The 23,678-nt window shown below is 33.7% G+C and overlaps 1 protein-coding gene across 1 annotated transcript in view; it reads right to left on the bottom strand.

Annotated features, from left to right (window-relative positions):
• Positions 1–2,084: 2,084 nt before the first annotated feature.
• The window catches only part of LOC145979635 (clavesin-1-like), a 176,835-nt gene continuing 155,241 nt past the window's right edge, over positions 2,085–23,678 (bottom strand). Inside the window, exon 7 of the mRNA XM_083112600.1 lies at positions 2,085–2,149. Coding sequence (XP_082968726.1) covers positions 2,085–2,149 — 65 coding nt within the window. The remainder of the gene's footprint in view (positions 2,150–23,678) is intronic.

The raw sequence follows: 23,678 nt of genomic DNA, 5'->3' as shown, positions 1-23,678 counted from the left end.
AAAACATCTTTTCATGGTTTTATATGAAGTATAACTTGCCCAATGACATTTGTTTAATGGCCGCGGTATTTTGACCGTGCGAAGTAAGCATAATCATTAGTCTTTTAATTGGGGGCTAGAATGAATGGTTGGGCGAAGAAAAAACTATTTGATTAATTAATATATATTTTTACTTTAAAGTGAAAAGGCTTTATTTTTTTAAGGGGACGATAAGACCCTATAGATCTTTATTATGTTTTAGTAGTGTTTTGGTTAGTATTATGATTATATACATTATTAAATAATATTTTGATGGGGTGATGGAAAGATAATAGTAAACTCTTTTATTTAATATTCAATAATTTTTGTTATTTGGATCCATTATTAGTGATTGAAAGAATAAGTTACCTTAGGGATAACAGAGTAATCTTGCGTGAGAGATCATATCGGCAGGTGGGTTTGCGACCTCGATGTTGGATTAAGATACCATTTGGGTGTAGCATATGAAATTTGATCGTCTGTTCGACCTTTAATTTCTTACATGATCTGAGTTCAAACCGGCGTCAGCCAGGTTGATTTCTATCTGTTAATATTTAAAATGTTTTAGTACGAAAGGACCAAATATTTATATTATATATATAAAATATTTATTAATAATAATTACTATAATGGCAAAGACGTGCATTGAACTTAGGATTCAAAAATGAAGATAATTTTTTTATATAGTAAATGATACTAGAATTATTTATTGGGGTTATTTTTTTAATTATTTTGGTTGTATGTGTTTTGATTAGTGTTGCTTTTTATACTTTGTTTGAGCTTAGTATTTTAGGATATATTCAAATTCGTAGGGGTCCTAATAGGGTTGGAGTTTGTGCTATTTGTCAGCCTTTTGCTGATGCAATTAGGCTATTTACTTGGGAGCAGATATTACATATTTTGAGAAATTATTATCCTTATTATATGTCTCCGGTTTTTAGTTTGTTTTTGTCCTTATTTGTTTAGGTTGTCTTTCCGTATCATACTTTATTATTTAATTTTTATTTGTTTTTTCTTTTTATGCTGTATAAGAATGGGAGTATATAAAGTAATATTTGCTCTAATTATGCATTGCTTGGTGGTCTTCGAGCAGTTGCTCAGACTATCTCTTATGAGGTTAGATTAGTTTTAATTTTATTATCTTTTATTTTTTAAATTTAATTTATTAATTATTTTTTAAAATTTTTTTTTAATAACTTACTTTTATTTGGTTTTTTTCAACATTATTTGTGATTTATTTTTATTGCTTTCCCGTTAGCTTTAACTTGATTGAGTTCTTGATTAGCTGAAACTAATCGAACTCCCTTTGATTTTGCTGAGGGGGAATCTTAACTTGTTTCTGGGTTTAATGTTGAATATAGTGCTGGTGGATTTGTCCTAATGTTTATGTCTGGGACTCTGGGTATGCTAGTATCTTATTTATAAGTGTATTATTTAGAATTTTATTATATATTGGGGTATACATTTTCTTATTTGTTTTATTTAAGGGTTATTTTTTTTTAGGATTTATTTATATTTGTGTTCGTGGAACTTTACCACGATTTCGTTATGATAAATTAATATATTTGGCTTGGAGGAGTTTCCTTCCACTTTCTTTTGAATTACTTGTTTCTTTCGTTGGTTTTAGGGGATTAATTATATCAATTTATGTTTAATTGCATAATAATTAGAATATACAGACTTCTAGAATATTTATATTCAGTTTTATGTTTTCAAGACATATGCTTAAAATTTCGGTCAAGAAGCCATTTTTCTAGTATTTTATCTCATATTAGTAGTGTTGCTGGGGATATAATGAAGTATATAAAGTATATAGTTGTTAATACTTGCCCAGTAGTGATGTATGGGGTCTCTACTGGCCGGGCTCCAATTCAAGTTAATAGAATAAAAGTTGCAAATATTATTCAGAATAATGTTTGGTTTATTGGGTAGAATTGTAAACTTCGAAATTTTCTTTTATGATGTATTGGTATAATTAGTAGAATTATAATGGATAGTACTAGTGCAACTATCCCTCCTAATTTATTTGGAATTGATCGTAGGATGGCGTATGCAAATAGAAAGTATCATTCTTGCTGGATATGTACTGGTGTTACTAGGAGGTTTGCTGGAGTGAAGTTTTCTGGATCTCCTAGAATTGTGGGAAATATTAATGAGAGTTATATTTGTATTAAGATTATGATTATAAACCCTGATATATCTTCTATAGAGAAATATGAATGGAATGAAATTTTGTATATATTGCTGTTAATAGAGAGTGGGTTATTAGATCCGGTTTGATTTAAAAAGAGTAGATGAACTATTGATATTGCTCTTAAACTAAATGGTAGTAAGAAATGAAAGGCAAAGAATCGAGTTGATGTGGCACTATTTACTGAAAAAAAAAATCATTGAACTAGTATAGTTCCTAAATATGGGACAGCTGAAAGTAAATTAGTAATTACTGTTGCACCCCAGAATGATATCTGACCTCATGGTAATACATATCCAACGAATGCTGTTGCCATTGTTGTTAATATAATTATAACCCCAACTGATCATGTATGAATGTATAAATAAGATCCATAATATATTCCTCGTCCAATCATGCATATATATATAAATAAAGAATAGGGAGGCTCCATTAGGATGAATATTCGTAATATTCATCCATAATTTACATCTCGACAAACGTGTATTACTCTAGAAAAAGTTAATTCTGTTCTTGAAATGTAATGTATTGCTAAAAAAAAGGCCTGTTAAAATTTGAATTGATAGACATATCCTTATAAGTGAACCAAGGTTTCATCAATAGGAAATATTTAATGGGGCTGGTAGGTCTACTAATGCATTATTTGCTAATTTGAGTATAGGGTGATAAATTCGTGCTGGCTTTGTCATTTGTAATTATTTAATTATTTGTAGGGGTCCCTGTTAGAGTCTAATAATTTTTACAATTGCAATTAATGTAATTAACAAGTAGATTACTGTTATAGTAGTTATTATTATAATGGATTAATTATATAATTTTATTCCTAGTAGTGGATTTGTATTTCTTCAGGTTGTATGTGTATCTATATTTTATAGTGTTGAGGGGGTTATTAATGGATCTATTAGTATTAATATAAATAGACGTAATATTTGGACTATACTGCCTATTATTATTTTTACGCTTAGTTTGAATATTTCGTTTGGTGCGAGTCTTGTTGTATAAATAAAGAGGACTAATATTCCTCCTAGAAATACTAGGAATAGTACGTTGGAAAGTCATGCGGATTTTAAAAATGTTGATATTGTCAGACAAGCAATAATAGTTTGTATAATTAATATAATTCCCATAGATAGTGGACGTTTTATTTGTAATTATAATAGTGCTACTAGTAACCTAATAGTAATTAGTATCAATTGAATTTTGTTATCAAGGGGTAGTTTAATTAGAATATTAGCATTGGGAGTTACTGGTGATATATTTATATCCTCCTTGATGTTTTTAGAATTATTAATTCAATTAATGATTTATAAGACCACTGTTTTTATTAAACTATAAACTCTTATGATAAGAGTATTATTTATATTAAATATTTTGTTTATTACATTTTTATGTTTTATTTCTCAACGAAGGCATTCATTAGTAACTCTACTAAGACTAGAATTTATTGTGTTGTCATTATATTTATGTGCCTTATTGTTTTATTAGTAATGAAGAAGAATCCTATTTTTGGTTATTGTTTCTCTCATTTTGTGTATGTGAAGGAGCTCTTGGTTTATCTATTATAGTGTCAGTCATACGTATTCATGGTAATGATTACTTTAATTCTTTTGTATTATTGAAGTGTAAAAAAATATTTTTATTTTATGCTTTTAATCCTTTTAAGATTTAATAGTTCTTTATAGATAGTGGTTCAAATTTCTATTATTTTTGGTTGTTTCTTGTTTTCATTAATGGTGCGAGTTGGTATTGAGGTATGGAGATCTAGTTACTTCGTTGGGTTCGATGTTCGATGTAATATCCTATTAATTTTAGGGTGAGGATATCAGCCAGAGCGAGTACAGGCGGGAGTATATCTACTTTTTTATACATACTACTAGCTTCACTACCTCTTTTGATTGGTATTTTTATATTAAATTATAAGGGGGCTGTGTATGTATATATTTAATTATGTTAATCTTAATATAAGTTATTTTATTTGATATATTAAAATGGTATTTACCTTTTTAGTAAAAATACCTATATTTGTGGTTCATTTGTGGTTACCTAGGGCTCATGTTGAGGCTCGGTGAGTGCTTCTATAATTTTGGTTGGAATTCTATTAAGGCTTGGGGGCTATGGTATTTTATGAAATGCTTCTTGTATTGGAGGGTTAGCTATTACTGTAAGTATAATATTTTTTTGTTTGGTATTAGAGTTGTTGGTATTTGAATAATTAGTCTTGTTTGTATACGTCAAATTGACTTAAGGGCCTTGGTTGCATACTTCTCTGTGGCACACATAGGTCTTTTTTTAATAGGAATTATAACCATAAGAGTATGGGGTATGAGTGGTGGGCTTACTCTAATAGTGGTACATGATCTTTGTTCTGGTATATTTTGTTTAGCAAATATTACTTATAAGCGGTTGGGCAGTCGTAGTATATTAATTAATAAGGAAATAATTAATTATATTCCTAGATTCTCTTTATGATGATTTATGTTAAGAATTACTAATATAGTGGCTCCCCCCTCTATTAATTTGTTGGGGTAGATTAGCTTACTAAATAGAATTATTTGGTGATCCTACTTTAGTTTTAATGGAGTTGCACTAATTTATTTTTTAAGTGCGGTCTATACTTTATATTTGTATTCATATACTCAACACGGAATATACTATTCTGGTATATATTCTTGCTGAAGAAGTAATATTCCTGAACATTTATTATTATTTTGTCATTTGGTTCCATTGAATTTTTAATTGGTTTTTTGTTCACCAATATTTCATTGAATTTAATTTTTTTAAGTAGTTTAAGTAGAATATTAAGTTGTGGGCTTAGGCTTAAATATGAACTAACTAACTAACTAACTAACTTTCTAGCCTTCTTAAACCCGAAGGATCATGGCTGCAGCAACACAGGCCTTCCATCTGTCCCTATCTTGAGCAAGATCTTTATACTCTTTTCCATCTCTACCGATTTCCTTTAGGTCCATCTCAACGTTGTCCCTCTATCTTCGTCTTGGCCTTCCTATAGGTCTCTTACCATCAGGTTTCCCAACAAAAATCCTGTGAACTCCTCTTTCCTCTCCGATTCGTGCCACATGGTCTGCCCACCTAAGTCTTGTTGATTTAATTATTCTAATACTATCTGGACCTAACTTGACTGAAGTTAAGGATGCTATTAAAAGGATAAAGAATAACAAAGCACCTGGCATTGATTTAATACCAGCTGAGTTAATTAAATATGGTGGAAATTTATGAATATGTCAAATTCATAAATTAATTTGTTTAATATGGAATAAAGAAGAAATCCCTCAACAGTGGAAATAATCCATAATTGTTCCTGTGTTTAAAAAAGGTGATAAAATGAACTGCAATAATTACCGTGCAATTTCTCTACTCTCAACAACATATAAAATATTATCAAACATTTTTTAACAAGACTAACCCCATATGCTAATGAAATTATAGGTGATTATCAATGTGGATTTAAACGTAACAGATCAACTACAGATCAAATTTTTCACATCAGACAGACACTTTAAAAAAAGTGGGAATATAATCAAAATGTCCATCAGCTATTCATTGATTTCAAAAAAGCATATGATTCGGTCAAAAGAGGTAAATTATATAATATATTAGTAGAGTTTGGAATACCTAAGAAGCTTGTTAGTATGATAAAGATATGCACCAGTGAAACAGAAAGTAAAATTCGTGTGGGTATTAATATGTCTGACAAATTTACAATTCATGATGGGTTAAAACAAGGAGATGCATTATCTCCATTGCTCTTTAATTTTGCCTTAGAATATGCTGTTAGGAAGGTAAAAGAAACTAAAGAAGGAATAAAATTAAATGGTGTCACTCAGTTGTTAGCATATGCAGATGATGTAAACTTACTGGGGGATGATGTGAATACAATAAAGAATAATGCTAAAATATTTTTCAAAACTGCTAGGGAGATAGGTTTGGAAGTTAACAAAGAGAAAACTAAATATATGCTTACAGGCCGAAACCAAGTGTTAGGTAATAATCAAAATCTAATTATTGATAACAACTCGTTTGAGCCAGTTTCCAAATTCAAATACTTAGGAGTAATATTAACAAATGAAAATTATATTAAAGAGGAAATAAAAAGTAGGCTTAATTCAGGAAATGCATGTTACTTCTTTGTTCATAAACTTTTGTCTTCTCGTTTAATATCTAAGAAACTAAAAGTTAAATAATACAAAACAGTAATTTTGCCTGTAGTATTATATGGATGTGAAACTTGGTCCCTTACATTGAAAGAGGAACATAAATTGAGAGTATTTGAAAATAAGATCCTTAGGAAAATCTTTGGATCTAAAAGGGATGAGGAGACAAGTGAGTGGAGAAGGTTACATAATTTAGAACTACATCATTTGTATTCATGTCCAGATATTATTAGAATAATTAAATCAAGAAGACTTAGGTGGGCAGGTCATGTGGCACGAATGGGAGAGGAAAGAGGAGTGTACAGGATTCTTGTTGGGAAACCTGATGGTAAGAGACCTGTAGGAAGGCCAAGACGAAGATGGAGGGACAACGTTGAGATGGACCTAAGGGAAATCGGTAGGGATGGAAAAGAGTATATAGAACTTGCTCAAGATAGGGAAAGATGGAAGGCCTGTGTTGCTGCAGCCATGAACCTTCGGGTTTAAGAAGTCTAGGGAGTTAGTTGGTTAGTTAATACTATCTGGACATGAATACAAATTATGTAGTTTTAAATTATGTAACCTTCTCCACTCACCTGTCTCCTCATCCCTTTTAGATCCAAATATTTTCCTAAGGATCTTATTTTCAAATATTCTCAATTTGTGTTCCTCTTTCAATGTAAGGGATCAAGTTTCACACTCATATAATACTACAGGCAAAATTACTGTTTTTTATATTTTAACTTTTAGTTTCTTAGATATTAAACGAGAAGACAAAAGTTTATGAAGAGAGAAGTAACACGCATTTCCTGAATTAAGCCTACTTTTTATTTCCTCTTTAATATCATTTTCATTTGTTAATATTACTCCTAAGTATTTGAATTTGGAAACTGGTTCAAACTAGTTGTTATCAGTAATTTCATTTTGATTATTACCTAACACTTGGTTTCGGCCTGTAAGCATATATTTAGTTTTAACTTTGTTAAATTCCAAACCTATCTCTTTAGCAGATTTGAAAAATATTTTAGCATTATTGTTAATTGTATTAGATCATCCCCTAATAAGTCTACATTATCTGCATGTGCTAACAACTGAGTCATACCATTTATTGTTAGTCGTTCTTTAGATTATTTTAGCTTCCTAACAGCATATTCTAAGGCAAAATTAAAGAGCAATGGAGACAATGCATCTCCTTGTTTTAACCCATCATGAATTGTAAATTTGTCAGACACATTAACACCCACACGAATTTTACTTTCTGTTTCACTGGTGCATATTTTTATCATACTAACAAGCTTCTTAGGTATTCCAAACTCTACTAATATATTATATAATTTATCTCTTTTGACCGAATCATATGCTTTTTTGAAATCAATGAATAGCTGATGGACATTTTGATTATACTCCCACCTTTTTCAATTGTCTGTCTGATGTAAAAAATTTGATCTGTAGTTGATCTGTTACGTTTTAATCCACATTGATAATCACCTATAATTTCATTAGCATATGGGGTTAGTCTTGTTAAAATAATGTTAGATAATATTTTATATGTTGTTGAGAGTAGTGAAATTCCGCGGTAATTATTGCAGTTCATTTTATCACATTTTTTAAACACAGGAACAATTATGGATTCTTTCCACTGTTAAGGTATTTCTTCTTTATTCCATATTAAACAAATTAATTTATGAATTCGACATATTAACGAATTTCCACCATATTCAATTAACTCAGCTGCTATTAAATCAATGCCAGGTGCTTTGTTATTCTTTAGCCTTTTCATAGCATCTTTAACTTCAGTCAAGATAGGTTCTGGAACTAAAGGTTCTGCTGTGTGGACTTCATTTACTTCTGATTTATCTCCTACATCAACATTTAAAAGATCATTAAAATAGTTCTTCCATCTATTTAGAATATCACTTGGGTCAGCTATAAAATCACCGTCTTTATTTTTTATCAAGTTTACTTTAGGTTGCCACCCTTTTCTAAATTCATTTAACCCTTTATATAAATCTCTGATATTTTTGTTTTTGCTGTTGGTTTCAATTTCGTTAATTTTGCTTTTCAAGTAATTTCTTTTTTACTTACAAACGTGCGGTTAACTTCTCGCTTTATTCTATTATAATTGCTTAGATTTGTATCATCAGAGTTATTTAACCACCTAATGCTAGCCTGATTTCTTATTTGTAATAGATTATGACATTCATTATCAAACCATGGGTTACTTTTTCTTGGTTTATGGTATCCTATACTTTCTTTAGCTGTAAGTTCTTAAATCAATGGCTTTAAATTTTTCTATTACAATCATCAGTTCAATTATTTTATTTATTAGTAGAAAAAATTATTATTATTAAGAATAATGTTTTTAATTAAAGATGTTACAATTTTTATTGATTGAAGTATTTTAAGTTAAATTGTTCTAATATTATTATAACAATACTATTTGATTGAATATCCTTAATTTTTATAGGGTTGGTTATATATATTTCCTCAATAGTTATTAATTATAGAGCTTATTATTTAGGAGTTTATAACATAAGTCGATTTATTATTTTATTTTTTGTTGGGTCTATAATGTTTTTAATTGTTTCTCCTAATATTATTAGAATTATTTTAGGATGAGATGGTTTAGGGCTTGTGTCATATTGTTTAGTAATTTATTATCAGAATGTTCGTTCTTACTCTGCGGGGATATTAATTGCTATATCTAATCGAGTTGGGATGTATTAATTTTATTATCTATTGCTTGGATATTAAATTATGGTAGTTGAAATTATATTTAATATTTATGGTTAATTTCTGATTTTGATATAATATTAATTACTAGTAGTATGATTGGTGCTATTATAAACGCGAGAAATGATGAGCCCGCCTGAGGCAGATTTGCCTTCACTTAAAACTTGCTCAACATGCCCATATCAGCTTTTTGCTCAAGTGTGGTACTCCGTCTAATCCAAGATTTTTGTAAAAATGCCGTCGGGAAGTTCCTGTGAAATGATGAGCCCCCTCAGATTGATTTGTCCACACTTACAAAAGGCACTTGTGTCAGATTGTTGTCCATAATCCTGTCAAAAATATGCCCCTCTTGATATTTTTTTTGCCCACGCCTAAAACTAAGCCAAAATACACCCACACCCACACCCACCCACACCCACACATATTTACTTCTGGTTTAAGTTCAATTGGACACCAGCCTCAACTCATATATCTAGTACTAAGACAATGTAATATGCAAATATCATCTAGAATTGTTCTGTGACTCTCTCATTTCTTACATCATAAACATATGATTTTTCACCTATGAGAATAACACTACATATGGTGTCATCAGGGAGTGTATCGTGGAATTCACAAATAATTTTAATGTTTGTCCTGTCATTAACCACAACTTGTTTTCTTCTTGAAGTGTTGATGACAAACATGGGTCTCTGTGCTTTGAATTCATCTGGTGTGCAATACATGTCAGTATTGCCAGTAGTGACCCTTTTGTATGCTGTAAATGCTTCATATAATTTAAGAAAATCATTCTTGGACATGTCTAAATTATAATTTTCTCTAGGAAATACCTCATTTCTGCCATTTTTAAGATATATGTTCTTGATGTTGCAGTTATCAAATTTACTTGAATTTTTTTCCTGATTATTGTGTCTTCCAGTCTGAAACAGTACCACCACAAAATCCGGCATGTCATATTGTATACTGGAGAATGAATTTGTAGCATCAAACTCATAATAAGTACCAGCGGCAGGCTTCTGTACACATTGATATATATATATAAAATTGTAAAGGAATCTGTGGATTTTTTATTATATCTGCTTTGTATTTAAGAGCATAACTGGATTCATATTCAACAACCGGGATTCTTAGTTCCATAGTCTGAATAATGAATTTGCCCTCATCAGGTAGGGTATTAGGCAGAGTTTCCCCTGTAGAGTTTAATGCACTGTACCTCATCAAAGCATTATTATCATTGGCAGCTCTTCTAAATGTGATTCTTAAACCACCCTTCCACATAATATCTTTGAAATCTGAGAAGAATCCTGGCAACAGGCGCATGGGGAACAGCACTGTGTGGCTCTTGGATATAATTTTATCACCAGCCTCAAATCCACCTATTTTGTAGTATGATGCCTCGGTTTTGGATATTTTAGTGTGACCAAAGCTGTGGAGGTAATGCCGGGATAATCCACTCTGTTTATAACAACACCATGCTTTCTGATCTCAATTTCGGAGAACAGATGCGGCACAAAATTGTCCACCAATCTTATATTTGAATTTGCCGGATAATCTGTTCCATCGAGCTTTACAACATCAAATTTGATGTATAGATCTGCTCTGTGGGGGTGTGTAAAGCCATCCCCTACATCAAGATCAACCTCAATTTCTGTGTTGGGTTGATTTAAATTTGCAAATGTCCTCCTGTTTGGAGGGAATGATTGTAGCTCATAACTCTCAATATTTTCCATTTTTTTGTATGTATTTTTATTTAAATATTAATCTCTATGATAGCAGTTGTTGTGGCTCCAGCAAAATCAACTATTTCTTCTTTTTCATTAGTGACCATCAACTCAATATAATCTATTCTATTATGGCACACAGGAAAATATAATGTTGGGGATGGAGTGTAGATGATTGGCTCCATAAATTCAGAGTTAGGAATGAATGTTGCAATGATGCCAGTTTGTTTGTGAGTGCCTATGCCATTTGATTTGGTGATCATACCCTCGGCCACATTACAGTGAATATTCAGAGTCTCTATGGCTAAGAATTTAGGTATATTAATAGCAGTGTGTTTGATGGCTGGTTCAAGTTTTGTGTTGTTCTCAAAGCCTAACAGCTCTCCTATAGTACCCAGATCCACTGTTTCTGTAGCAGATACAATCTCTACTCTGTGAGTGACAGAATTTTGAGTTAATACTATACCTCTGGGTAATTGAGCATTTAGAGTGGATAGATTATATTGCCCTGGAGTGATGACAATTTTTTGATCCCCTACTGCAATTTTGTTGTTGTGGTGTGTAATATTAGGGATCAAGTACATGCCATAAAATGCTCTGAGAGCTATTGTTTTGGGATACACTATATCATCATGTAATTTGAGTTTCAATATTGAATTTTGGCTGGTGAGATGGAATACCTACATGATGTTTTAAATACCACAGGGCCTTTTGAAAATCTTCAATTGATGGTTTATTTATTTGAGACAGATATCTGAGAACAGATAAACACAAATGTCCACAATTAACATCTTTGAAGTTTTGAACACGGGCATTATTGTAATAAAGATTAGTTGATTTTAGATATTTTATTAAATTTTCAGGTGGAATACCTCCAAATGAATCAAACACAAATGCCTCATCTTTTAAATATTTAAGATAACAAATCCAGTGAGTGCCCTGATTTTTGTACTTATCCAAATTAACAATGCCACACTCTTTGTTGAGTGGTTGTTCTGGTAAAGAATCAGACATGTACACACCTCTAGAATTTTTGATGCCCAGTGGCTTCAGTAAAGCTTCAATATCTTGGTTTGTAAGCGGCTCTTGTTTTTTTTAAACTTATTCATGGCTCTCTTAACACCTTTGCCTTGTTTCTCCATGGCCAGGTTATGGCGCTTCAATTCATCTAATTCTGCCCTATTCTTCTTGGCATCTATTACTGTTTTTGCTATGGCAGCTGATCCCCCAGCCAAGCTCCCAACAGCCCCAAGTGCTGCTAAGATGGCCGGGATAGTAAATATAAATCCACCCACATGTGATTTTTTCTGGATTGTTGTAATTTTTTTAATTGGGGGGTACTAAGCAACAATTTCATACCATGGCCCTTTGCAATACAAGAGCTTTTCTTGCGCTGCTTTTTGGTTAAAAGACTATCAATAGTTTTAAGAGATTTAAGACCTGCATAAGGTATTTGATACATAACACCCTTGGCCTTCATTGTAGGTTTATTATATACATATTCACAGCCCCCACCCCAGTTTTTGTTTGGTGTTCATAGCTATGGTGGTCCCCAATGCTGCTATTCTCTCACTTAAAGAAGCATCTTTGCTTACAAATCTACCAAATGCAGCCTCTTCTAATTTTTTGTCTGCAACATGTCTCTTGTCTAGATCAGAATGTGTGTTGTATGCTATGTCATGCTCTCTACAAGCAGCATCTAGGGGATTAACACCAGGATCACCTCTGTTTAATCTATGGTCCCATTTTGTACCGGGACCACAATACTGATAGCCAGGAATGTTTAGTTCAAACGGCAGCTTGTTTATAATGTCATTAACCAACCCCCGACCCTCAGAAATATTCCAAAATTTAGGTGGTAGAGTATTAATAATTTTTATAAGATATCCAATCCCCTTAGTGTCATTCACTATAAAATTAGACAATTTTGTGCTTATCATGTCCATAATTCCAACCTTTTCATTGTAAAAATTGTGGTTGCCAGCATTTTCCTCCCCAGCTATCACCAATAACCTATCTACAAGTTTCCTGACATCATCAACCCACACAAATTCTTTAGGCAGGGTGTTGTATTGTTTGATTCCACTGCCAGTCTTGATCTGTGACCATATGGGTTTGATTAAATTGTTGTATTTTGCTCCACTGCTAGACTTGACTCTTTTTTGTGTGGGATCATTGTTCTGGTATAGAGCATCTGATTTTATTAATGTTTCTTTGTAATGCTCATAATCTTGATCTGTATAGCTCCCAGGTTTTTTCCTAGTCATCAGTTCCCACAATCCAGGTGTGCCAGGATATTTAACAAAACCACCTTTTTCTCTAAGATGAGATTCTGAATATACAATGAGATCATCTTCCATAAATGTTACTCTGAAATTGCCAATTCTATGTATTATGCTACCATCACGCTCTGTGTCAGAATATAAGCCAAAAACCTCATCTTTGATGTCTTTAGGTGTGCTTAAATATTTTTGAGCAAGAAGACCCAATTGAATAGGATCCTGATTAGCTACAATTCTTCGAGGAGCAACAGGACTAGGTGTATGAATACTAGAAAGTGGGGTGATTGGATAATCTAATATGTTCCTTGCAGCTACAGGTACAAGCTCTGTGATCAAATTTTGATTTTGCTCTGTAACAGTTTTGATATTTTTACCTAATTCACTAATAGCATCAATAATAGGCTGTTCTGTTTGCTTGTGTTGTTCATAAATTCCTCGGTTCTCTGATTTCCATCCCTTAAATCTTTTTACAAGATAATCTTTTAATTTAAGATCATCAATAATTGGCCTTTTCATGGCTATTTATATATGTTTCAATGTCTACAAAATTGTTGATTTTATTTCTGTATTTGCCACTATTGGGTTTTCTTGTCATATCAATTGTGACAAACCCATAACTGTCCTGGTTCCAGCACCTACTGCAAAACTTGGAAAAATCATTGTAGCTCAAGTCCCCACCTACATATTCATCATGTATGTGTTTGAGGTTGGTATGATCTTAATGAAACACACATATAAAATTGCTGTTGTCTCGGATCAGCTGCTTCGGTATTTTAGAAAAAGTCTGTGCCAGGTAGAAACAATCTATGTTTTTGTGTCGGCCCTGTGTAAAGAAATTTCTAACCTTGTTTTTATTATCCAGTATAATGTCATCAAACACAACAACAGAATTATCGAGACGTTCATGAAGTGGCTTAACATCTGATTCAAAAGTGGCAATATCCAATCCATCACATAGCTTCATCAACTGCTGATATTTTAATTGTTCTAAGCTCTTAGAGAAAACATACAAGTGCCTGTTTTTCCAGTCTAACCAGTTTGGTGCCAATAAAAAATTATCAATCATTAGTGTAGTTTTACCACAAGCTGATGGCCCAACAATAAGACATCTAATATTATCAGGCAGCAACTTGCCATTTCTCTTAATCTGCTGTTCAGGTTCTGGCAGCCTTTTTATAACATCCCAGGTGCTCATATTATCACTTTGTCTGCATCGATCCAGCTGTGTTCTGGAAGTCCTAGCCATTTGACAAATAACTTGTTGCCTTTTCTGCGGATGATTTTTTCTATGAGATATGTGTCAGGCTGTCTAGTTTTGTTGAGTTCTTCTTCATAGAACCGGCCTTTGAGAATTTCTCCTCGGTGATCCACTGTAAATAATTCAGTGCTCCAGTTTCTTGTAAAGCCTCTTTTGAATAAGTGCTTATATTTGCTGATTCTTACTTGATCACCCACCTTGTATTTGGCCTTTCTTGTTGTTGGCTGGTATCTAGGATAATAAACAGTGATGATCAATTTTTGCTCATCAGATGAAGTTACTTCAGAGGGTTTCATGTTGATTGTGGAATGAACCGAGTTGTTATATTTATGTAGAAGTTCTGGAAGAATATTAAGCCATTTATAATTACCTTCAAGTGTAAATTGTTTGTACATAAGATTTTTTAGGGTTTTGTTGAATCTCTCTACAATTGAGGCCTTGAGATCACTGTAACTCGAATAATGTTGTATTGACTGGCTCTTAATAAATTGTTGGAACACAGAATTATAAAATTCTTTGCCATTATCTGTTTGCAAATAGCGCGGTGATCTTCCACTCTGATTGATGATTGTCCTGAAGGCTTCCGTAACACATTTTCCAGTCTTGGATTTGAGTGGCACAGCCCAGGCAAATTTTGAAAATGTGTCTATTACAGTAAGTAGATACTTGTAGCCCTTGTTGATTTTGTCTAAGTTTTTCAGCTGTCCACTTGCCATCTCAATCAAGTCGCTCTGCCATAAATCATCTATGCCTTTTGTAACTACTGGCAGTCTCTTATAATTATGTCTGGCTTGTCTGTGTAATTCATCAACAATAATTTGTCTAGACATAATATGTAAACAGGAATATTGCAATTATAGGGTGTTCAGCAGCTGATACTACAGGATTTTCTAAATATAATTTGTCTCCTATTTGTATATTAAATTCCAGAGAGCCATCATCTTCAGCATAAGATGTTTCTAATGTATTGGGATTTGTAAAATCCTCTAACTCTACACTGGTGATTTTTGGTTTGTTGTCAGCATTTGTTATTGATAAGGTGGGGTAGTGGTGTGCCTGCGGTTGTAGCCAATATTTGATCTTGATCGGTCTCAGTGTGCCCCCAACAAAAAACTGGTAATAAAATTGAGCAGGGGACAGCATATATATTTTGCCACCTGGTGTAAATGGTGAATCATATTCTTTGTTGGGGATGCTGTACAATTCAAGAATTACTGTATGTTTAGGATTCTCGATTATGCCTGTTATTTATTTTTCTGCTGTAAGCAATCTGCTTGTTACAGATTCAAGGTGCTCATTGATGGTCCTAACAACATCATCATGGCTTGGCTTGATTTTTATGTCCACAACAAGTTTCTTGTATTGTTGCACAATCTCTTGTAGCTGAACGGCAAAAACAGACAGAGCATTTGCTTGATTGGATTCCATGGTCCCTAGCTGTTGCTTGATATTAGCTACAATTTGTTGCAAATTTTCAATAACTGCCAATTTTGAATTTTGAGCAGTAAGATCATGGACCTGTCTTCTGATATCCTCAAACAGAGCATGCAGTTCATTAATATGTTGATTAGTTGGTAGAGTGGCCACTGTCTGAGTAAGTTGTTTGATCTCTGTCTGGATATTCTTGATATCTTCTGATTTCAATATGCGATTCACTGCTCTCTTAATATTTTTAAGTTCTTGTGATGTAGGCAGATTTGTTACAGTATTTTGCAAAAATTCAAGTGCCAATTTCACATTATTTAATTCAGAAGCATCAGCCACATTTTGCATAGCATTTTGGAGCAGGGCTATATCTGCCTGAGTGGGTGTTGATTGTTGTAAAATTTCAAGTTTGTTTGGATATCATCGATCAAGTGATGAAAATGAGATAGCTCAGATTCAGTGTTGAGGTTTTCAAGCTTTGTGATCTGTTGCTGGACACTGACAAGTGTGTCTACAATACCAGGCAGGCGGGATTCTAGAGATTCTTGTACATTTGTCAAATCACTTTGCACTGCTGCTATTGTACCCTCAAGATGGGTTATGGTACTTTGAATTTTTCCAAAATCTTCATATGTTTCATGTTGCAGCTTAATGTTGGCAACACTCCGAGTTATTGCACTCAAAGCATCAGAAGATGGCAAGTTGTTCATAAAATTTTCAAGTGTCTCAATTTTTTCTTTAACCTCGGCTATGACATTGTTCAAAGGGTCCAGATTAGGTATCTGGAGTAATTGAATCTGTTCCTTTAGAGTGGAAATCACTAGATCAAAATCTTCTTGTGATTTTATGCTTTTGACAATTTTTTGGAGCTGTGTCTGGACATTATTAATCTGCTTTTCCAATTGCTGTTTCAATAGCTCAGAGTTGGTGGCCTGGGTCTTAAATTTGGCTTGAAGAGCTGCTACAGCTTCTTCTAACATTTGAAAATTATCCAATGTTGCCAGGTCAGTATATTTCTGAAGCAATAATTTGAGTTCTGAGTCAATTTTAAGAAGAGGGTCCATGCATTGTGATTGCAAATTTGTAATTTCTAGTTGAAGACTGGCATTGAGTGTGGTTTGTAAAGCTTGTAAATCACTTCTTAATTTCTTGTCTCTGACATCAAGCATCAGAATCTCATCACTGTGATCTTCATGTCTTGTATGGCCAAATATATCATTATTTGTTGGCAGGTCCATAATAGCCTGTTTTTTGAACCCAAATAAGTTCATAGGCTTGTTTATTTATTTCAAATCATGCTCTGTAATTGGGCATTGATTACCATTTTTCAAATCACAATGACCCCATGGTAGAGTATGTACGCCACATGATAAAATGCATCTCTTGTCATCATGTGGGTCCAGAGCCACTTTTCTTACAATATTTGTAGTCAACAAGTGATCCACACTCTGAATTCTGGATTCTGATGTTCTGATTGTGCTACATGATTTGAGGCAATTTTTGTAATCTTCAAATTCAAGCTCTTTGTCTACAGTCACTCTGCCAATGCCCTTGGCCTTTTTGGCTACAGCGCCACTACATGTTTCAAAACTGTACATCTTGGCCCTTAAACCAGCAAATGCCACAATAACATCACCAAGTGTCTCATCTTTTAACTTGCCAGGCACCTTTTTGTTGTGGTGTTTAATTTTTGAATGTTCAGTGGTATCAACATATTTAAACAATCCAGGCTGTGCTATATCTTGATAAACATCTTCTGTTTGAATATCAAGAACAAAACTATCTGTGTCCATGTACATCAGTTTTACACGATCCTTATAAAAAGGCTTCAACACATCATAATACAATTTTAACATGTGTAATTTGGCCAATTCCAATATCACAGCCCCTACATAAATAGGCTTATCAAACTTAATCTTTGTTTTTTTCATGTTGAAAAGTGCCATATTCTCATCATAAATTCTTCTGTAATTGAAGTTGGGCTTTGCAATCAATTTTTTTGCTCCGGCTGGGGTCAGTAATTATTTTAACATCAATATGTTTTCTGACATTTTCAATTGTTTTGCCATACACAGAATTGACCATCAATTTAAACAAGGTCTTATCAAATTGGCTCATTGCAGATGTTCGAATCTCTGTGTTTGTATCAATATATGGCTTCAACCATCTTGAGTGCCTGAACCTCAAAACTTTTCCAAATTTGGTCACTTGAACACCATGTTTCATCAGGAACTGGAGGTTTTTGTAATATATGACATAATCCTGTTTCGGCTCTAGAGTCATCATCAATTTCTTCTGTTTAGAGCCAGGTGAACACTTAACCTCACGAATTGGGGGCAGATCAGAAAATGTGTTGTGTAAATCATCAGGAATTGTCAGATCAACCTCTAAGAACAGGCCATAGTTACTGTCATCAAAATCCTGAAGATCTTCAATATTAAAATCTTCAACCCACTCAAGCCCTGCATATGGCAATTTATCCATCATAGCACAACCATACAGGCTGTTGGCATCTACATACAGTATATAATTTGATGGCAGTGCTGGATCATAATCAAGAATATATTTGTTATTTGCTCTGGCATATCTTTGAGAACATTGCACCATTCCTCCTCTTATACATTGTTCCATAAACAGATACATATCTTGATCCTGGATCAGATACAATTGCATTTTAGTGTTTAAAAACATTGCAGACCATGCTAGGCCCGGAGCACTGTAAAAATACATTGGATCCAGCTTATAATTTTGCATGGAAGATTTTCTAAATGCCTGAAGTATATCAGATAAGAGAGTAACATCAAGTTTTATATAAGCCTTGTGATAATCACCAAATGTCTTGCATTTTAAATTGTTCCACATCAATTGGGCATGGTGATAATCATCATCAGTGATTCCAGATGCTCTGATTTTGCTGTAAAACTCTTGTTGTGCTGGCAGAGAACACTCATCAAATTTAGAAAAATCTGTAACATAATCATATGGATATACACCCTTCCGCCTAATTAATTTCAGCTCTTGATTTGGAAACAAAGCACATGTGATTTTGAATTGATCATCAGATAATTGAGTGGCCAGTGTAGCCAGGCTAGCAGACAGAATTCTGTATGAATCAAGAAATCTTAAGTGAATAGGAACACCATTAACTTTAATTATTTTGCTAATGGCAATATATTTTTCATTATTTTCAGCTAAAATATTTACATTCTGCTTGTCAAACCCCTCGTACCTGATCAGATGATGAAAATCATAATTGGATGCACCATGGCAAAATATGGGGACAAATTTTGGTCTCTGGATCTTAATATTACAGCTATTACACAGGGCCATTAAGAATTTACCATCTGTATGGGAATGGTGATGAACCTTGATATTTGCATCTGAAAATTCAGAATCACATACCGGGCATTTTTCTGCATTGTTGAAATCTTCAATCTGTTCCTCTGTTAAAGGCAACATAGGTTTTGATTTTAATAAGACATTAGATGCTATGCCATGGCACTCATTTTCTATTCTATCTGCAAATTTTTTGATGGCATCTGCTCCCATGTATAAATCTTCTTTACTAACAACCCCATCCTGTACAACCACATAATAAAAACTAGAAGGTTCATGTAGCTGGTATGATGTAATTGAAGATTCCTCAGGATCTGGGCTACAGAATGCAAGGGGTTTGAGGTTTGATTCAAAATCACAGACTATATATGCTGGGTGTTCCAACAAGGCTTCAAATTTTTTGAATTTGGCATTTTCATTTGGGTTAGGCATAAGCATATGAACAGGTTTATGGTTGCCACAGTATTTCAGATGCTCAATTAACTTGTTTTTAGCAATTTCTGTATTCACTTCCCGCACCCCATTCACCATTTCTCTACCATCAAATACAGTTAAACATCTTCTACACAACTTAAATGTTCTATTAAATTTGTCTAGTTGTGTTCTGACTAAAGCTTCAAGATTATGTATCAGAGTATAATGGTGTGTATCATCCCCTTCAATTAAGAGCAGATCAATCGGAACAGCAGAATCATCATCAAATGTACTGATTCTGAGAGGTGCTATCAAGCAATTGCCACGGCCAGTAGAACAAATAAATACATTAATAGATAATTGTTTACCATTAATATCCCGGGCCTTTTTTTCAAATTTATCAATATTCTGAACAGACATTGGATATTCTAAAGCCTCCATTGCCTCATCAAAATCATTTTCATGTTGTTTATAATAACTTATTCGCTCAGGATGCCTTGAAACTGGATACAAAGCAGCTAAAATACACCACAAAAAGCATTTCTCATCATTATTTTCTATGTTAACCACGGCTCTTTTGTTTTTAATATTGGCAGGTAAAGGCAAATATGTAGATCCTTGTAATGGGTTGAATTCAGAAATATTAATATATAACTTGTGTGAAGATCCGCATAGGCTCCATCCCGACTCTTTTCCAGCAAATTCAGAGTGTTTAATATTCAATTGATCTATTAAACTGCTTATTATTTTGTCTGAATTTGCATTTGAATATACCGGTACAGTTTCTGTTATGTGGGGCTGTGTAAATTTTGTGCCATTTGGCTTCTTATATTGTGTAAACAATTTGAGGGACAGCTTATAAGAGCCATTTTGTGCATTTAGAATTGCCTGCACATCAGAATTTATACTGTTCAAAAAATTCTTAATGTCACATTTTGGCTCTGATACAAAACGGTGATCCCTTAATTGACCGTTAAAACTGCTATGGATGGGTTCATAGCGTGGCTGCTTTGCCGGTGCAGCATTAACAGGTGTTTCATGCTTCCTTTCCAGACCAGATGTAGATGGTTGAGGGGGCAATGTTGATGACTGTGCAGAGCAAGTACCTTTATGTTTATAAGTGAAGTATTCCAGACTATATTTTCTATGGCATTTAGGGCATATTTTTGTGGGAGTTCTGCATTTGTCTGGATTACAATTCCTTTGATGCCTGGCCCAATTGGGGCTGGTTATATTCTTATTGCATTGATTACAATATTTTTGATTTGGCATTTTTGTTGTTGTTTATTATATAAGATTTCCTGGGGTTCAAATCAAAATTCTATGCTTAATAAAAAATATCAGTTGGGTTCAGCAGTGTGTTTTGTATATTTAGTGTGTGTGTGTGTGTGTGTATGTGTGTTAATATTTTTGGCTTTGGTATTTATATAAAATTTCTTGGGGTTCAAATCAAAACTCTATACTTAATAAACCTATGACAGGTTGTACAGGATAGCCTACATGCACAAAGATAGAATAAGTATTGATCCACTGAAGCACTGACCTTTCACAATTGCATGTCTGCACAGGCATGTCGTGATGTGCATGGAAAGGCATTGACCTAATGCCATGTGTCATGTATTGATCTTGTATAACAAACTAGGGCAAATATAAACCCTTTGTTCAATATATTAGAAAATTCTATATATTGAATCAAACAAACCTATAATTCAATTTATACAAATCTGCTATATTTTTGTGTTTTTTTAAAAAATAAGAGGAGCACTGCAACAACACATCTGTACTCCTCAGCCACTCTCACAATACTAACTGATATGTAATACAAAAAGTTCTTGTATCATAATTTGTTGCACAACATAATGCAAAAGCTCTTGCATCATAATTTGTTGCACAATGCAAAAGCTCTTGCATCATAATTTGTTGCATAATACAAAAGCTCTTGCATCATAATTTGATGCATAACATGATGCAAGAGCTTAGTTTTAGGTGTGGGCAAAAAAAATATAAAGGGGGGCATATTTTTGACAGGATTATGGACAATAATCTGACAGAAGTGCCTTTTGTAAGTGTGGACAAATCAATCTGAGGGGGCTCATCATTTCACAGGAACTTCCCGAGGGCATTTTTACAAAAATCTTGGATTAGACGGAGTACCACACTTTAGCCAAAAGCTGATATGGGCATGTTGAGCAAGTTTTAAGTGTAGGAAAATCTGCCTCAGGGGGGCTCATCATTTCTCGCGTTTATAATAGCACCAATCATACTACTATTACTAGATTTATTATTGTTGATGGGATAAAAAGGAGTGCACAAATTCCGTTTTCTGGATGATTGCCGGCAGCAATAGCGGCGCCAACATCAGTTTCTGCATTGGTTCACTCTTCTACTTTGGTTACTACTGGGGTTTATTTGTTGATTCGTTTTAGGGACATAGTGATGTTTACTATTTTTCGTAGGGTGTTATTACTATTATCCAGATTAACAATATTTATAGCTGGGGTTGGTGCTAATTTTGAATATGATTTAAGGAAAATTATTGCTTCAAGACGATCTTGAATTTTTGATAGTGATTTGGCTATGCAACAAGCACAACAATTTCACAAAAATGTCATTATTTGGCAATGGTCGTTTATTGTTTTGTTTATTCCAAATATGTTAAATTCGTGCCTCAGGGGTGGCTTTCTATTCTGTTTTCGTATGCTTTTGGTCAAAAATTGTCAATTTCAGGCTAAAATTCGTTTTTTTCTATTGATGTTTTCCAATTGGTTTCGACTTTGTGTTTTATTCGAAAGTTTTCCGATATAAAAAACTAAATATAATATTTTGGCTTTCTGATTGCTAACAGTTCCTCAATTAACGTCCAGCTTATTTCCATAGCTTATTATGATTTGAAAATAACCCTGAGCTCTCCACGAGGAGGTGGCTGGACTGCGAGCTCCAAATATTATGTTGGCAAACATAATTTTACTAAGGGGCAGACCAAGATTTTCTTCTAGTTTTCTACTTCAACTTTATAGTCACCTTTTGTTCGAAATGTCGGCATAAGTTCTCTAGATTCCAATTTTGCTTTGATGTAGCCATCACGTGCGCTGGCGCCGAAAACGGAAGAAGCAGCCTCTGTGATGATTTTCACAAGTCGCTCCACTGCTTGTGTCTGGCAGGGGAAATCTTGTTTTCAATGTAGTCATTTACTTCTTCATTTGTAATATTATTTGTCAACAGAGGCTCGTGGAGGGAGCATGAAGCCCAATCAACCATGTCATAGTATTGATCTGCATGAAAATTGATGGTTGGTAAAACAAAAGTGCTAATTCTTTTTCCTTTTTGTCAATCCTCTTGCTTTCTTAATTCTTTGACAACCAAGACTTCTTATTTCTGGGTTTTGGTCGGCTATTAAAGCCAGCAGGAGATTTTCAGGATGGACGAAGAATGCGTTTTGTTGAATGACCCTATCCATCAGATCTCTCAAGTGGTCTTGGAGAAATCGGGACAAGTGGATCATATTCCAGAGGTGTCTGGCTCCGTGCTTAAATCTGTTATACCTGACATTTGTTCCACCCAGCGGACTGTGATAGGTTAAAACTTACAAATTGGAAGATTTTCACAGGTTTGTATGGTTGTTCAAATCGGTCCTGAAAGTTTCGACGGACCTTTAGTGGCACCATCTAATGTTGTTAGTAAATGGCGAAACGGCAATTCGTTTAAGTGAAAAAGACAAACTGCGTGTTGGAGTGGCTTGCCGACTTTTTCTTCAATTAAAAGCATGACTCCGCATTTCCACCCTGTGTTTACCGGTGTGCCGTCATACCCAATGACTTGTAGATCAGGCAAGTCAATGTTCTTCTCTTCAATGAAATAGAAAATACCATTTTTAATCTCCTCGGCAGTTCCAGATAAGGGCGTTGTGTGGCCAAAATAAATCGATCCCGGTTCTTCTACCAAACATACATGTTCATCAAAGATATCTTTGCGGTAAAAACGATCTCCTTTTTGCTGCTTCGGTAAAGTTTTGTATTTACGTCCATCAAAGTAAAGTCCACTGATACGTTTTTGTTCTTACTTTGATGTAGATTGAATTTGAGCTCGAAGTTTTTGCATTTCTCGCGTCACTTTGCTTTTATCAACAACACTGTCTTTATTGTCAGGTGA

Source organism: Lepisma saccharinum, chromosome 26 (genome assembly GCF_977018435.1).
Source record: "Lepisma saccharinum chromosome 26, izLepSacc3.1, whole genome shotgun sequence".
NCBI lineage: Eukaryota > Metazoa > Arthropoda > Insecta > Zygentoma > Lepismatidae > Lepisma > Lepisma saccharinum.
This window is presented reverse-complemented; position numbering and strand designations above follow the sequence as displayed.